Source organism: Rhinopithecus bieti, unplaced genomic scaffold (genome assembly GCF_001698545.2).
Source record: "Rhinopithecus bieti isolate Rb0 unplaced genomic scaffold, ASM169854v2 scaffold_26710, whole genome shotgun sequence".
Taxonomy (NCBI): Eukaryota; Metazoa; Chordata; class Mammalia; order Primates; family Cercopithecidae; genus Rhinopithecus; species Rhinopithecus bieti.
The window spans coordinates 80974-97580 of record NW_016811906.1 but is presented as its reverse complement, the minus strand read 5'-3'; the positions used below and the strand labels follow the sequence as shown (position 1 = coordinate 97580).

The 16607-nt window shown below is 42.5% G+C and overlaps 1 protein-coding gene across 2 annotated transcripts in view; it reads left to right on the top strand.

Moving 5' to 3' along the window:
- Positions 1–884: 884 nt before the first annotated feature.
- The window catches only part of PTPN21 (protein tyrosine phosphatase non-receptor type 21), an 85740-nt gene continuing 70017 nt past the window's right edge, over positions 885–16607 (top strand). The window contains exons 1-2 of one of the 2 annotated variants that reach the window (XM_017895378.1): positions 885–1067; positions 1759–2140. In XM_017895378.1, coding sequence (XP_017750867.1) covers positions 1961–2140 — 180 coding nt within the window. In that variant the 5' untranslated portion in view covers positions 885–1067; positions 1759–1960. Of the gene's footprint in view, positions 1068–1758; positions 2141–16607 lie in introns of those variants that run through there. The other variant, XM_017895379.1, reaches the window with a different exon arrangement.

The window sequence follows — 16607 nt, the reverse complement described above, 5'->3', positions numbered from 1 at the left end:
ATTTGTGGAATGGAATTTCAAAATGTAAAGTTTGGCAAAGCCGAGGGTAGTAGCCGAACCCTTTTCTCCAGCTCTGCCATTCCCTAACGCAGTGTGCCCCATCACTCTGGGCCTGAGACGCAGTCAGGAGAGCAGGACCCAGCAGAGGACTGGGAGTGTGGAATTTGGGATCGATTCCTAGCTTAGCCGGTCCTAGCGTGAAACTGCGAAAGCCGCTTCTCTTCCTGAAGCCTTGGTTCTGCCTGCCAGATGAGAGGGTCGGGAGCAGATCCTGCCTCTCCGCGCGGTCCGGGGCCGGAGCTCAGCGTAGCCAGCTATAGCTGGGTCTCGCTAAGCGATTCATCCCCAACAGGCAACCTCTGCGCAGAAGAAGTTGGGGAACCGTCTCAGGACCCTGGAAATATCCGGGATTTTGTAGACTCGTCTAGGGGGAAAAAACTAATCCAGCTGATACAAAAATTCCCAGCTGGTGCTCGCTCCCATTTGCCTCGGCCCAGAAGTTACCATCAACAGGTCTGGTTAAAAACTCTGTTAGAGCCCGGCGTGGTGGCGCGCACCTGTGGTCCCAGCTACTCGGGAGGCTGAGGCGGGAGGATCGCTTGAGCCCAGGTGTTCGAGGCTGCGGTGAGCTACGATGGCGCCACTGCAGTCCAGTCTGGGTGGCAAAGCAAGACCTCGCTCTATAAAACACGTTGCAAGGAGCGTATTTCGAGGTCCTGTGGCTCCAAAGCGGGTATCACCCAGGGTCCGCCCAACCTCTCCACCGCCAGTAGGGCTCGCGCTGGTCCCTTTAAATGTTTCCTTCGGGAGCAGAGGGACCGGTCCTTTTAGAGCGCGTCCGTCCAGAAACGCGGCTGCAGAAAGAGGGTTCCGGGGCCTCCGAGTCTACTGGTTGGCCTGGCAACGCCGCTTGCTCTTCCCAAGGGGAAGACGCGGAAGAAGCCGGGGCCGAGTGCTCCAAGGCCCCGTGGGCTTCCTGGGTTTGTTGCCCCCACCGGCCGCTCATTAACTCAGGATGGCGTGGAAGGCCTCGCCCGCCTCCCCTTCTGGGCCGCGGCTCCGCTTAGGTGAAGGCCTGTTTGGGCGTCCCCACCCTGGAGAGGGGCCGGGGTCTGGATTTTCAGAACTGCCACTCTTCTAGTGGTAAATGAATGGATAACGAGCATTTGTAGGGTATTTTATGATGTTTATCAGTAAATCAATTTGATGACGTGAATACTTCCACAAGCGCTTGTTAGGCACCTCACCGCGTTTGAACCACACACCTGCCATTCTTAGTGGGGATTATTCCTCCCATTTGCCTTCAGGGTTAATTTTCTAAAGGGATTGGGACTGGAACCTAGCTCTTTTGGGGGTATTTTGCACTTTTCTCACTTAAGGACTAAAGAACTCTGACATTTGGAGTACTACAACCTGAAAGAGTTACCTATGAAGAAACACCACCTTATCCAAAATAGGAAGAGGACCACGAATACTAACATTTGGGATTATAGTAGTGCTGGCCATTATCTCATTTAATCCTGACGATGGCCCAGCTTGCTATCCCTATTTGTAGGATACAGTGAAGGGTGGAGTCTGACTGAGCCCAACACAACTCTGAGATAAAATTCCACCCTGCCTCCCGGGTCCTGTTAGTGCCTCCTTTTTCCAGCGGGTGGGGACGGCTTATTATTTGGACACAGCTTGACTGACTTTTGTTTATATTAAGGAAAGCCCAGCGTTACCTTTGCTTAAGTAACGGCGTTCCTCTTTCCCCAGCGCTGGCGTCGATGCTCCCTTCCTCGGGCCATTGGAGACTCCGTTGCTTTTTAATGGCGGCAGCGGCTGCTGGGTGAGCAGCTGGAGGCCGAACAGTGTTCGTCCCATTCGGAGAGGATTGTTTTCTCCTGGCATCACCACAGCCGGGTTGGTGGGGGTAGCTTTTCCCTCTTTGCTCCCCCACGCTTGAAGAAAGAAGAAGATGCCACTGCCATTTGGGTTGAAACTGAAACGCACCCGGCGCTACACGGTGTCTAGCAAAAGCTGCCTGGTTGCCCGGATCCAGCTGCTTAATAACGAGTTTGTGGAGTTCACCCTGTCCGTGGAGAGCACTGGCCAGGAGAGCCTCGAGGCCGTGGCCCAGAGGCTGGAGCTGCGGGAGGTAAGCCACCTAAAGACTCTGCAGGCCGGGCGAGGGTGGCTCATGCCTGTAATCCCAGCACTGAGAGACCGAGGTGGGTCTATCACCTGAGGTCAGGAGTTCGAGACCAGCCTGGCCAACATGGTGAAACCTCGTCTCTACTAAAAATACAAGGCCGGGCGCGGTGGCTCACGCCTGTTATCCCAGCACTTTGGGAGGACGAGGCTGGCGAATCACAAGGTCAGGAGTTCGAGACCAGCCTGGCTAATATGGTGAAACCCCATCTCTACTAAAAATACAAAAATTAGCGGATGTGGTGGTGGGCACCTGTAGTCCCAGCTACTCGGGAGGCTGAGGCAGGAGAATCACTTGAACCTGGGAGGCAGAGGCTACAGTGAGCCGAGATTGTGCCACTGCACTCCAGCCTGGGCTACAGAGCAAGACACCAGCTCAAAAAAAAAAAAAAAAAAAAAAAAATTAGCTGGGCCTGGTGATGGGCCCCTGTAATCCCAGCTACTGGGGAGGCTGAGGCAGGAGAATCGCTTTGTACCCAGGAGGTGGATGGTTTGGCAGTGAGCTGAGAAGCACACAGACTGCACTCCAACCTGGGCAACAAGGCGGAACTGTCTTCAAAAAAAAAAAAAAAAAAAAACAAAAAAGACAAAAAGACAAAAAGACACTGCAGGCTTCTCTGTTCGGCATGCTGGCTGTGTGTTCTAGCCCACTGGCCACTCACTGTGTGTCCCTGGCTGGGATGTCTGAGTTGAGCCTGTAGGTTCCCTCCTCATGAAGCAGGAATAGATTAGAGCAAGAAGTCTTCCCTTGGGGTTCCCTATAATAGCTAATGGTTCTTATTTTGAATATGTTTATATTCCTCCCTAAACGTAATCCAGAATCAAATGTGAATACACTCTGGGTTGTTCAAATTTCTATTTTCTAATATACCCCCTGTGATATAATAGGTCATCCCTATCTCTAGTATAGTTTACTGACTTCATTCTTTCTTTTTTGTTCATTTTTATTTTTTTAGAGGCAAGGTCTAGCTATGTTGCCCAGGTTGGTTTCAAATTCCTAGGCTCAAGTGATCCTCCCGCAATAGGCATGTGCCACCATGTCCGGCTCCTGACTTCATTCTTTCAACATTCATTGAGTAAACAGAAAATTCATTGACTATATTCTTATAGGTCAGATCAAGGTTCTAGAGACATATTACCTGAACTCCGTTTGAGTTCTAGTTTCCTTACAATCTGCTTCTATTACCTTGGGCAAGTTATGTGATATCTCTGAGCCCCGGTTCTCCATCTGAAGCATGGGAATGACTGTGACACCTAATTCTCAGAGTAGCATAAGGCCATAAGCTCTACTAACTGTTAGAGTACTGATTGGGAGGTTTGCCCAGGAAACCCCTAATCTAGTTGGTAGGAAGTTATGGAGTACTTATGTATGCATATAATGTCTTAAATTTAAAATGTTATGCAAGGCCTGTGAAGAAGGGTCTCTAATTAAACCTAGGACACTCCCTACCTTTGGCTGCCTGGTTCTGGGGTAAAGGAAAGTTAGAGAAACTGGTTATTCCACCTAAAAAGTCAGGAATAGATGAACTTTGCTCCTGGTGACCATCCAGTCACTTATATGATAACTCAGTACTGAAGATGCGTAAGTGCCAAGCACATACATACTTGGAAGCTCACCCTGGTGTTGTTGCCAGTAAGAAAACAGGCATGATGCATGCTGTGATAAGGGAAGTAGAGGTTGTGTCATAGGCCAGAGGGAGGTGCAGCAAAGGGAAGGCTGCCCAGGGAAGTTGATTCCGAGCTGTGACCTGAGGATGGGGCAAGGGAGTCCTATCGGGCTGGAAGAGTTTCAGCAAAGAGAACTGCACAGGGCCAAAGACGCAGAGGGAGCTAGTCTGCCTGAAGCCTGAAGTGCGTGGAGGAAAGGCTGACTGTAAAGGCAGCAAATGAGGATTTTTTGTTAAGGGATTTGGATTTATCCTGAGCGTAGTGGGGAAGTTTAATGAAGGGTGTAAACAGGTGTGGTACATTTGTTTCTGTGAAGAGTGAGCCCTTTGGAGAATGATTCGAAGGGCGTGGTTCAGGTACAGATGGTAGCCACCTGGAGTTGGATAGGGTTGGAGAGAGGTGGTTGGAATCTGGAGATATTCAGGACCTACCGAGTAATAGGCAGGGGTTAGCATGGGTCCAGGTTGATATTCAGGTTTTCATAGATGGTGGGGCTATAACAGAGAGGAAACGTGAAAGGAAGTGCAGATCTGTTAGGGGCAAGGAGGAGCGTGTCGTGAGCTCGGTTTTGGAAATACTGAGTTTGAGGTGTTTGAGGTGCCAATTGGAGGTGTTGAATAGACAGATGGATCTGCTGATCTGGAGTTCAGGCACGAGATCCAGGTTCGAGGGAAGAGATTGGGAAGTATCAGCCTAAGTGAGTTCATTAAAGCCAGAAGATGGTATGAGGCTCTCCAGGGAAGAAAAAGAGGACATTGCCGACCCCTTATGGTACATTAGAGGAGGGGAAAGTGTTGGAAGGAAACTGAGATGAAACTGCCCAAGAAGAAGAAAGAAAACCAGAACAGCAGGCCTCAGTAACCAGTCCCTGTTTACTTGCATTTATTCTTTCATAGGGATGGGGTCTCACTCCATCACCCAGGCTGGAGTACATTGGCACCATCATAGCTCAATACATCCTCAAACTCCTAGGCTCAAGTGATCCTTTTGACTTAGTTTGCCAAGAGCTGGGACTGTAGGTACACAACCACACCCAGCTAATTTTTTTTTAAAACTTGTGTTTTTGAGATGGAGTCTTGCTGTGTTGCCCAGGCTGGTCTGGGAGTTCTTTCCTCTAGTTATCTTCCTGCCTCAACCTCCTGAGTAGGTGGGATTATAGGCGTGTACCTCCTTGCTTGGCTTAGTGGCTTATTCTATTTATTTATTTATTTTGCTTGCTTCGACTTTTTTTTTTTCTATTATGGTTTCTTCTTCCTGTGATTTTCTTCCTCATACACCAGGTCTGTCTATAACGTCTAGAGTCAGCTTCTTGAAGAACTATGGTTTGTTTATTTATTTATTTATTTTGAGACAGAGTCTCGCTCTGTCGCCCAGGCTGGAGTGCAGTGGCGCAATCTCGACTCACTGTAAGCTCCACCTCCTGGGTTCATGCCATTCTTCTGCCTCAGCCTCCTGAGTAGCTGGGACTACAGGTGCCTGCCACCACGCCTGGCTAATTTTTTTGTATTTTTAGTAGAGACGGGGTTTCACTGTGTTAGCCAGGATGGTCTCGATCTCCTGACCTCGTGATCCACCCGTCTCAGCCTCCCAGAGTGCTGGGATTGCAGGCATGAGCCACCGCGCCCGGCCCTGGTTTATTTTTATACCAGGTGTGGAATGTGTTCAGTAAATACAGGCAGAACTGAACCCACAGGCATTGCCTTCCTTCTGTTAATAAGTCCAGAGAAATTGCCATCCATTGTTAGAAGTTATCAGTCTCAGGGAACTAGTAACTTTATATAGCTGTGGGTATATTTTGAGCCTGATTTTTACCAGAAGAGGAAACAGGCATGGTCCCTAGAAAATGTTTTGCCCTTGGAGAGTCTGTTGCACGATTTCCGACATTTAGTAACAGTCATGGGTAGAAAGTTTGTATGGCAAACTTTTCCTTTGAAAGCCCCAGTAGCTCGGCTCTGTAGCATATAAACAGATGGCTCAAGCATCAGGCCTAATCTTACCAAATGACTGTTCAGAAATAATCTGAGTGGGGTCACACCTGTTTCTCGTTTGTACATATAGTCTCTGATTCAACCAAGAAATATCAGTATGTTGGTTTCTTGCACTATTCTCTCACCAAGCAAATCTGGAATTATCGTATCTTATAGATTTGGGTGAAAAACTTTGTTACTGTCCAAATATAAATAGAGGGAAAAGTCTTTCCTCTTGCTTAATTGAATACCATTTTACTTCTATAATGACAATTTTTTTTTTTTTTTTTGAGATGGAGTTTCACTCTTATTGCCTAGGCTAGAGTGCAATGGTGCGATCTTGGTTCACTGCAACCTCTGCCTCCCAGGTCCAAGTGGTCCTCCTGCCTCAGCCTCCCCAGTAGCTGGGATTACAGGTACCTACCACCACGCCCAGCTAATTTTTTTTTTTTTTTTTTTTAAGTAGAGACAGGGTTTTATCATGTTGGCCAGGCTGGTCTCGAACTCCTGACCTCACATGATCTGTTCATCTTGGCCTCCCAAAGTGCTGGGATTACAGGAGTGAGCCACCGTGCATGGCCCTATAATGACAGTTACAAGGGCCGCACAATAATATTACTATAACACTATACCCAGGGGTTTCAGCTATATCAGTAGTGTTTCTTACACTGGGTGTATGGGTATTTTTTTTTTTGTTTGTATTTTTAGCCTTCATATTTTTACAAGTGTCTAAGATATATTAAATTAAAAGCAACATGGTTAATATACATATATCCAATATAGTTAACTTAGGTTGCTAACTTTCTTCTCAATTCACCATATTTGAACTACAGAAAGTAACTTTTAAAAATGAGAAAATGAATTATTCCATTAGGAAAATGTTGCTGTTCGTTATAGCAATAGTTTCTCAAAGCTCTTGGAATTCCCTGCCTATCATTCGTCTGAGTTTCAAAACATTTTTTCAAGAGAGGCTTTGAGTCCTTAAGGAGTTTAAGGGGAGCTAGAAAATTCTCTCAAATTTTAAAAGTATATGCTGTAGAGGCTTGAAGGAGGTGGTGAGACAAGAGGGTGCCCACCTGGGCATGGCCACTGCCTGGGGCATCACCTTGATGGAATCAGCACAGTCCAGAGTGCAAGAGCCAAGCTCAGAAATCTCATGTCATGGGAAGACCTGATTTAATCTAGCTCACTGAGAATGATGTGTAAAACTAGGACCAAAGTTTAGTAATTTATAAGCAGTAAAGAACTGCCAAGGGTCCCAGGTATGTGTGCCCTCTTCCCAGGCTAAGATTTTCCTATAGTTAGGGCACATGGGAGCCAGAACAAACCAGAAGTTTCATGGTGAACATGGAATCAGAAGAGGTGTTGCCTTGAAAAAGTAGATATTTTCATAAGTAGGCCAGGCGTGGTGGCTCATGCCTGTAATCCCAGCACTTTGGGAGGCTGGGGTGGGCGGATCACCTGAGGTCAGGAGTTCAAGACCAGCTTGTCCTGGCCAACATCGTGAAACCCCATCTCTACTAAAAATACAGAAAAATTACCTGGGCGTGTTGGTGTATGCCTGTAGTCCCAGCTACTTGGAAGGCTGAGACAGGAGAATCACTTGAACCCGAGAGGCAGACATTGCAACGAGCTGAGATTGCGCCGCTGCACTCCAGCCTCCAGCCTGGGCGACAGAGTGAGACTCTGAAAAGAAAAAGTACATATTTTTATAAGCAGAGAATTGCTGCCTCTAGGACCAGACAAATTTCTTTAAGTCAGGACACCCTTTCCTCTGGGCAGTGCTTCAGTGGTGCTTTAGTCCCTGTCTGCCTCTTGAGATGGATGCTTAGCAAAGTGGTTAAGACAGTCTGCAGTAGTCAGAAACACCTAGGTTGCATCCAAGTGCTGTAATTTAAGTAATTATTAAATCACTTAATTTCCCAAGGTCATTGATTTTTCATCTGTAAGTTGGGGATAATAATAGTACCTACTTGATAGTGGCTGTAAGGATTCAGTGTTAAATGTAAAACATTTAGCAAAGGACCTGGTATTTGGGAAACTCTTAATAAGTGTTCATCTTTATTCTCTTCATAGGAATTCTTTTCTTTTCTTTTTTTCTTTTATTTTTTGGTGAGATGGAGTCTTGCTCTGTCGCCCAGGCTGGAGTGCAAATGGCGCGATCTCAGCTCACTGCAACTTCTGCCTCCTGGGTTCAAGTAATTCTCTCACCTCAGCCTCCCAAGTAGCTGGGATTACAGGCGCCTGCCACCACTCCTGGCTAATTTTTGTATTTTTAGTAGAGATGGGATTTTACTATGTTGGCCAAGCTGGTCTTGAACTCCTGACCTCCGGTGATCCACCCACCTCGGCCTCCCAAAGTGCTGGGATTGCAGGCTTGAGCCACCACACCCAGCCTAAAAAGGTTTTTAATCCTCAGGATATGGGGAAGTTCTGAAACCATGGAAGTCTCTTCAAGATTTTTTTTTTTTTTTTTGATGTTTTTGCTATGGTGTATTGTGTTAGTTTTATAACTTAGAGGACAGTTTTCTTTCACCTGTTTCTGAGGGGTGTGTGTGTGTATTGGGGCCTCTTTATTGTTGTTCCCATATATGGCCTTCATACATAACTGTTGTTTTGAAGTTGAGTTAAAGACTGAGCCACTGCTAAAAATTACCTGCAAGGTATTTTGTTGAAGATGAAAGTCTAGCAAAATGTATATGGTAGCCTCTTATTTCTTAATTATAGGCTTCGGTTTATCATAGATCTTTACGAAATGTTTTTTAAATTGTGTGTTCAGTGCGTTACGCACAATGTCAAGTTTTTGTTCCATAGAATATAAGCTCCATCAAAGTAGGAATCTTGTTGACTGGAGCATTGCCAGGGTCTGGGATAGTGCCTTTCAGCTTACAGTATGTTGTTACTGAATGAATGTTTACTTAGTTTAAAAATTAAGAGTTTTGAATTTAGATTGATAAATATGGACAGCAGTACAATTAAGTCTGCCTTTATTTGCTCTGATTTTATTTCCTGGAGAGAGTTAAACATTTCCAAAGTTTTGTATTCAAATAGAAAAGCACTATTTTCTTTAGACTCTTCTTTTTTACTTTGGGGCTTCTTCTGAAACACTTAGAAAGTGATCTAGTTGTAGTGACTCTCTGAGGTAAGATTGCTGTGTCAAGGGAGTGTCAGCTTCCTCACTGGACTTTGAACAGATACTTCTCATAGCACCTTATGGCAGATGGGGATATTTTTTGGCTAGGGGATTTGTTAGAGAGGAATCAAGCATATAACGCAAACCATAACCCTCAAGCACAACTTTAGAAAGTGTTCTTGGCCATCAAAGTGTTTTATTTTAAATTAGTATCTTAGGTATTCCAAATATCCACTGACCTTATCTTGACTGTTATCTGAGTAGACATCAAGAATTTCATGCTTATTTCCTTATGTACTAGCTGTTTTCATTTGGACTCTAAAAATAGCTGAAATATGTGTAAAGTAAAAGTCTAGTACCCAGAAACTTTTTTACCTTTTGGGCCGAGTAGTTATTCATTTAGGTGTGTATGTTATAAAACAAATAAGACTGAGGTAGAGACAAGAATCTGTGAATATTTTCAGTTAGAGCTATTGGACCACCTGAAGCAAATATGTTAGGTTGGCCTCTCACCTAGATAGAGAAAGCTTTCCCAAGTCTAACACCAATTACAAATGATCAGGGATTTTTCTTGATGTTTGGGTTTTCTGTTACTTTTCTTCTTTGGTCTAGGTAATTAAGAATTAGCCATATAAATAAGTATGGAAATTACACATACAAACATGGAGGATGTGCATTTTAAAGTCTATTGTATAATCACAAGTTATTGCAGAATTTGGAAACCTGTTTATTTGAAGAATGGCGTATTATTCAACCTAGGCTTAGTGCCTAATAAACTTAAAGGCTAAAAGCCTAAGATGTTTTACTTCCAGTATTGGATTTTTCCCTTGAGATACCAGATGTCCTTATTTTCTTACCAACAGTCTGTCACAGTAGTATAGTCTCAGGACCATGTGGAATTAAGCATGAATTTACTCATTTGAGATTTGTAAGGTGAGTTACAAAATGGTGGACATGAAGGAACTGGTGGTGTTTTGGGGGACTCTAAGTGCTTTCACTGTCATTGGTGTATAGATTCAGATTCCATTCCTTCTAGTATCTCTAGAAGCTTTGACTTTCCTTTTGGGTAAGTGAGCATTATTGTGCTGGAAGCTTAATTTGCCTCATTTAATCTTCTCAATGAGTTAGGCGTTGCATTATCTTTTTTCCATTTTCAAATTAGGAAACTGAAGTTATGAAAAGTTTGAGTGATTACATAGCTGATAAGCAAAAGACCCAGGATTTGAGATTTTATGTCAGACTTGTGCACGAACTTTGACCTTTAAATTGATGGCGGTCATGGCCCCCTTTGAGATCTGATGTAAACACAGAATTTTGTATACAATTTCAGGTGGTTCATAGCCACTCTCTCCCCCGAGTCCATCCGTGGGCCTAGGCTGTGGGCGTGGAGGCTTCCTGGTTAAGGCAGTCTCTCCCTTTCTCTCCCCTTGTCACAGAGCAGGATCTTTCTTCCCTGGTCTTCTACTTCCCAGGGTGAAGATGCTGGAAGGATGGAATATTTGTGAACAATTCAAGACCTTCATAATTAAAAAATAATCATTTGCCTCTGAATATAGTTCCTCCCCTCGCCGACCCTTCTACTACAAATGCCCTTTTTTCTTTGGCCTTCATCTTTAGGTCTCAGGAAGGGCCATTCATTCCTCAGTGGGACAACTTACTATTAAGGGAAAAGCCCCGTTCAGGGGGACAGAGGGGAGGTCATGAGAGGGAATTCCCCCACTGTACTGCTGATGGTAGATCCATGTCTGTCTTTCCTTCTAGGCAGCAGGTATGTGACGAATCTTCAGGAATTGAATGGATGATTCATTCTTCCTTTATACATTAATCAAGTTCCCAGGCCAATTGTTGAGCCCTCTATGTCATTCTTCTTGTCAGATACACACCTTATGTGAACATGGCATTTTCTTTTCTATTAACAAGGATTCATCATTCTCTTATTTAGCAAATATTTTCCTATTCAGTTCTCTGAGCAATTTGTTCGTAAACAAATGTCACTTAGATTTCCTTTATCTTTTAATGAATTGACAGAACATCCAGAGGCAATTTAAATTTTTGCCTAAGATGCTAATATTACTAGAAGAAACTATGTATGTCACAAATCCTTCATGAGAATTGGCAGCATGTAGTAGAAATAACTTCCTATCGAGGGTTTGTACCACTTTCTATAGTAGATTACCCAAATGTAATCATTAAAAGGTGTATAGTGTTGAGATTTATAAATGGGGCAGAGTAGTTTTGTTATTTTAAATAAGTTTTGACTGAGTAGGCTAACAAAATATACGGGTAATCTCATGCTGAGTGGCAAGCTCATGTGAATCTAAAAACAACTTGTTGGCTGGGTAAGGTGACTCATGCCTGTAATCACAGCACTTTGACAGGCCGAGGCAGTAAGATTGCTTGAGTCCAGGAGTTCAACAGCAGCCTGGGGAACATAGTGAGACCCTATCTATACAAAGAATTAAAAAATTAGCTGGACATGGTAGCATATGCCTGTAGTTTCAGCTAGTCTAGAGGCTGAGGTGGGAGGATCACTTGAGCCCAGGAAGGCAAGGCTGCGGTGAGCCATGATCATGCCACTGTACTCTAACCTGGATGGCAGAGTAAGACCCTGTCTCCAGAAAAAAATGAAAATAAAAACAACTTGTTATGTTGCAGTTACTTAAATGGCTCAGACTTCATTGACTTGTCAAATGAATCTCAATGTCAAGTGAATTTTCAGTGCACTGAACTTTATACCATTCAATTCAACAACAATTGGCAAGGTGGGTTTTGGAAGCAAAGAGGTAAAGTTTTGGTGCTCAATGGACTTGGGTTCAAATCCCTACAGACTACCTGTGTGAAGTAAGGAAACCAACTTCCCTGGGATTTGTTTCTTTTGTATGTGATATGGCTGCATGTAATAGTAAGAATGATAGCTATATATTGGGTACTGACCATATGCCATGCCCTGTGCTAGTTGCTTTACGTATGTTTAACCCTGTGTATAATCAACTTTGTTTCCTTCCACCATCTCATTGATGGAGTAGACCAAAGACCAATAACATCTATAGGACACTCATTACCTGGCAGCTCTTTTTTAGTATTCTTTAGCCATTTCCACTTTCTGTTTCATCATGTAAATTTGTTAGTTGGAATAATGTATTGAGGGATAATAATGGGTTGGAGGAAAATCACTGGAGAGGTATTATTGTTAAGTCAGGTAAAGAGGTAGAGCTACACTGCTGAGAATTAAGATACTCACCATAACATCCTTTCTCTTCCTGCAAGTTTGGTGTGAAATATCTAGAAAATAACCTTCTCATTCCCTTGTATTTTGCACTTACAAATATGTAGACACATGCATACTTGACTCACCTGTGTTTTTATGATTGATGCTTATTTTGAAGTCAAATTTATGTTTAGTGACTTAAGGAAAGAATACTTAAACTACACAGTATGATAACAGAAAAATGAAGCATATTTGATAGTGAATATGTCTGAAATTGTATTATTATTTGTAAAATGTCTGCTACCCTTCAGTAGAATGCAGATTTCTCTGTATGATGCTATACAACTAATGCCTGGTTAGGGCAGCTAGTTGGTGACAGCCCCCTGCTAGAATTCAGGTATTCCAGCTCTTGGTTTAGCACTTTTCTCTCAATATACTACTTTTCCATGGAGCCATTGCCATTTTCCTAAAAGAAAAGCAATCCAAATGTTGGTATTGTCTATTTACTTTAGAAGGAAATAAAGGGAAAGAAGGCCAGGCGTGGTGGCTCATGCCTGTAATCCCAGCACTTTGAGAGGCCGAGGTGGCTGGATCACCTGAGGTCGGGAATTCAAGACGAGCCTGACCAACATGGAGAAACCCTGTCTCTACTAAAAATACAAAATTGCTGGGCGTAGTGGTGCATGCCTGTAATCCCAGCTACTCAGGAGGCGGAGGCAGGAGAATCGCTTGAACCTGGGAGGCAGAGGTTGCAGTGAGTCAAGATCGTGCCATTGCACTCCAGCCTGGGCAACAAGAGTGAAACTCCATCTCAAAAAAAAAAAGATATATATATATATATACACACACACACACACACACACACACACACACACACACACAGCAGGCGTGGTGGCAGTTCCTTGTAATCCGAGCTAGCTACTCGGGAAGCTGAGGCAGGAGAATTGCTTGAAACCAGGAGGCGGAGGTTGCAGTGAGTTGAGATTGTACCATTGCACTCCAGCCTGGGCAACAGAGCGAGACTGCGTCTCAAGAAAAAAAAAGAAAGAAAGAAAGAAAAAGGTAAAGAAAAGGAGAAGTTCCCAAAGACAGAATCCTATTAGTGAAGGAAGTATTTAAGTATAGGATCTTCTCTACTAAATAAATGTAATATGAAATTTGATACTGTTTAAAGGGACTAGAAAACCATGATAAGAAGATCTCATATTACTTGAGCACTTGTTTGCATGTGCTTTAAATGTTTTTGCTTATTTTGATCTTCACAAAAATCCTCTATATGAGGCACTCTTATGCCCATCTCCATTTTACTGATGGGAAAACTGAGACACAAAGGTATTAAGTAACTTGCTCATGGTTACATGGCAGAAACCACAGCTAGAGTAGTTCTGGCTCCTTGAACAGTATCTTTCTTCCTAGATTATAATCTTTGACAAGTGACAGGTGGCTTGCTCTGGAGCTCATGCCCTTAATTACAGCCTGGCACAGAGTGGCCTCCTAAATGTGACAGTAGTTGTTGTAAGTACTCTGGAGATATTTGTTATTTAGTTTTTTTATTTTTACAATTATCTTGCTTAAGATAGGTTTTTGCACTCACGTCAGGCAAAGAAAGGTAAGCATGAGAAGGAACATGAGTGTCATTAGGCCAGCAAGACACTGTTGGGGAATCCCTGAGGTGTTTAGGGCAGAGCTGTTTGATGGGAAGCCTTTGGTGAGCTTATTCCCTGGCAGAGTTGGAAGTATCAGACTGATGAAATACATCCCAGGACAGTTCTCTGCTGAGATGTTTTCCAAAGCAACATCTGCTTGCGCTGTTGGATGAATTTGGTGGGCTTCTAGATTCAGATTCTTCATCCAAGCAAGAAGGAAGGTAGAGGCAGTGAGTCCATTGAAGTGCTAGCTGCCTTTCCTGATGAGCCCAGGCTGTGATTGAAGAATAAGAAGTTCTGGTTTGTCTTTGGTTATGTGGGTCATAAACTAAACAACCTTTTATGTGGTAGCACATAGAGCACATTAGCTTTTGCCTGTATTGAAACTTTGTGCAGTAACATCTCAATTATCCCTGTCATTCTTGTTGGTAATATGTATATACAGTCATGTGTTGCATATGACATTTTGGTCAATGACAGACTGCTTATAAGATGGTGGTCCCATAAGATTTTAATACTGCAGTTTTACTATACCTTTCCTATGTTTACATAAGTGTACATACACAAATACCACTGTGTTTCAGTTGCCTACAATATTCACTACAATAACGTGCTATACAGGTTTGTAGCCTAGCAGCAATAGGCTATATCACATGCCCTAAATGTGTAGGAGGCTATACCGTCTAGGTTTGTGTAAGTACACTCCATGATGTTCACACAATGAAATAGCCTAGTGATGCATTCCCACATCGTTAAGGGACATGTGACTGTACTAAAATTTCCCCTTTAATCCTAGTTTACTCTTTAAAAACATGTTGATATTGTCTTAATCTTATAATTCAAGATCTTTTTCCATAGCACTTATCAGTATCTGGCATACTATATATTTTGCTTATTTGTCTGTCTTTCCCTACTGGAATTAAGTTATGTGAGGTCAGGAATTTTGTTCTCTTGTTCAATGCTGTATTCCTAGTTCCCAAAACAGTGATTGACATGTAGTAGGTATTCAGTCAATATTCACTGAATGAATAGATCAGTCTTTCTAAACATTCTTCCAGTTAGAAATAGAGTATATTTATTTGTGTTTTGGAGGCATCATATTCATAGTTTCTGATTGTCCAGGATAGTAAATAGAAAAGAGATAAGTAGTTCATCCATATGGACAGGATCTCAATTTGTGCCTCCTACTGTCTTTCAGTCCCTGAAATTGGCTTATCATTTGACTCTTCCTGAAAGTTAAATGCTACAGCAACAACAAAAATCTAGCCACACAAGGAGTTCAGTTACTTGGACTTCAGTATAATTTCAGAATAATTTAGAAGGCCAAGATGTACTCTTGATTATTTTCTTGAGTCTTCATTTAGTTGTAATAGAGTATAATGATATTACATATTACCACTTTGGCTGTGAAATATATATTATTTGATCAAGTATAGAAGAAAACTGATTAAAATTAAACAGAAAAGGAAAAAATGCTGCCTGCTTTGAGGCAACATGACCGCCATTATCTGTCACAAGGAAGAAGTACGATACTTCATTATTTATGGCAGACTCTGTAAAGGTAAGCTCCAGGCTTGAATTAGGTTAATACTTGTTAACTACCGTGGTTAGATGATCTCTTCCTGGGATAGACTGTATCTAGTGCTATCTTCTCTCATCTCTTTCCTGATGAAAAGTCTTCTGACTTTTGCCTAGTCTAAGAAAGGCATCAGGATAAAATTATATTTGCAATTTTAGATGGGATTAACTTTTATCAACCCAATGCATCAGTGGCTTTAAAAACCCTTCAGCTAATTTGTGTGTCCCTCTGCTCTACTTTAAAAATAGTACAACCAAAAGACTCTTAAAATAATTAGATGAGAAATGACTTAGGGATTAGGAAAGGGTTTACATTCTGACAGGATTTGGACCTGCTTATAATAGCTAATGTCTCCTTAGAGGACTGTGATTTGGGGTGCTGCACATTTTTTTCCCCAGCTCAAATTTGTAAACTCTCCTTTGCTTGGAACAAAAAACTTGGTTATCAAATCACTTTGTTCTTAGTCAACATCAGTTCATGTAAAGTAAGTCAACCATACTGTGCTGAAAAGAAGCCAGGTTTGTTTTAACTTTTATTTTTACTATAGTTTACAAAGCAGGCACAGTTTTCTGTACAATTTTAGAGGAGTAGCTATGAAAAAAATTTAAACAACTATGAAGAAATCATTGAATAACTTTTTGAAAACTATCCTGATATATTTGTTCATAACAAAATAGGAAAGGAAGGGAGAATGTAAACACACCTGACAATGAAAGTTTCATAAAAATCTCTACAGTGACAAATGAGAATTGATCTAGGGGATGCTAGAAGATTCAGTGATTTAACAACTTCTGCTGGAATGAGTCCACAGGTCAAGTCAACTTGCTTTGACCACCAGTGAGAGTGGATGCAGCTGTGGAGAAAGAGAAGCCACATGGAGGTAAAGTTTCTTATCAGGAAAAGCACTGGGAAGTTATATAACAAAGCATGGCAGGAGACATGAATTGAATGCCAGTAACTAAAGGCTAGTCTGCTGGAAAACTTCTGTTACAGTTAAACGAACTCCGTTAACAGTACATACATAGTCTAGAAGATTTGGACTCAAGGAAGAGAGGATGCGTGCTTCTGGGAAGATATCCTAGACCAAGGCACTAGTTGAAATTCAGGCACATGAGGCCTGTCTATACCAAATTTTTTGCATTTCTTTTAATAAAGGTCCTGGTATATTCAGACTTTAAAGGAAGAAATTAGTTTGACTATTATTTAAATAGTG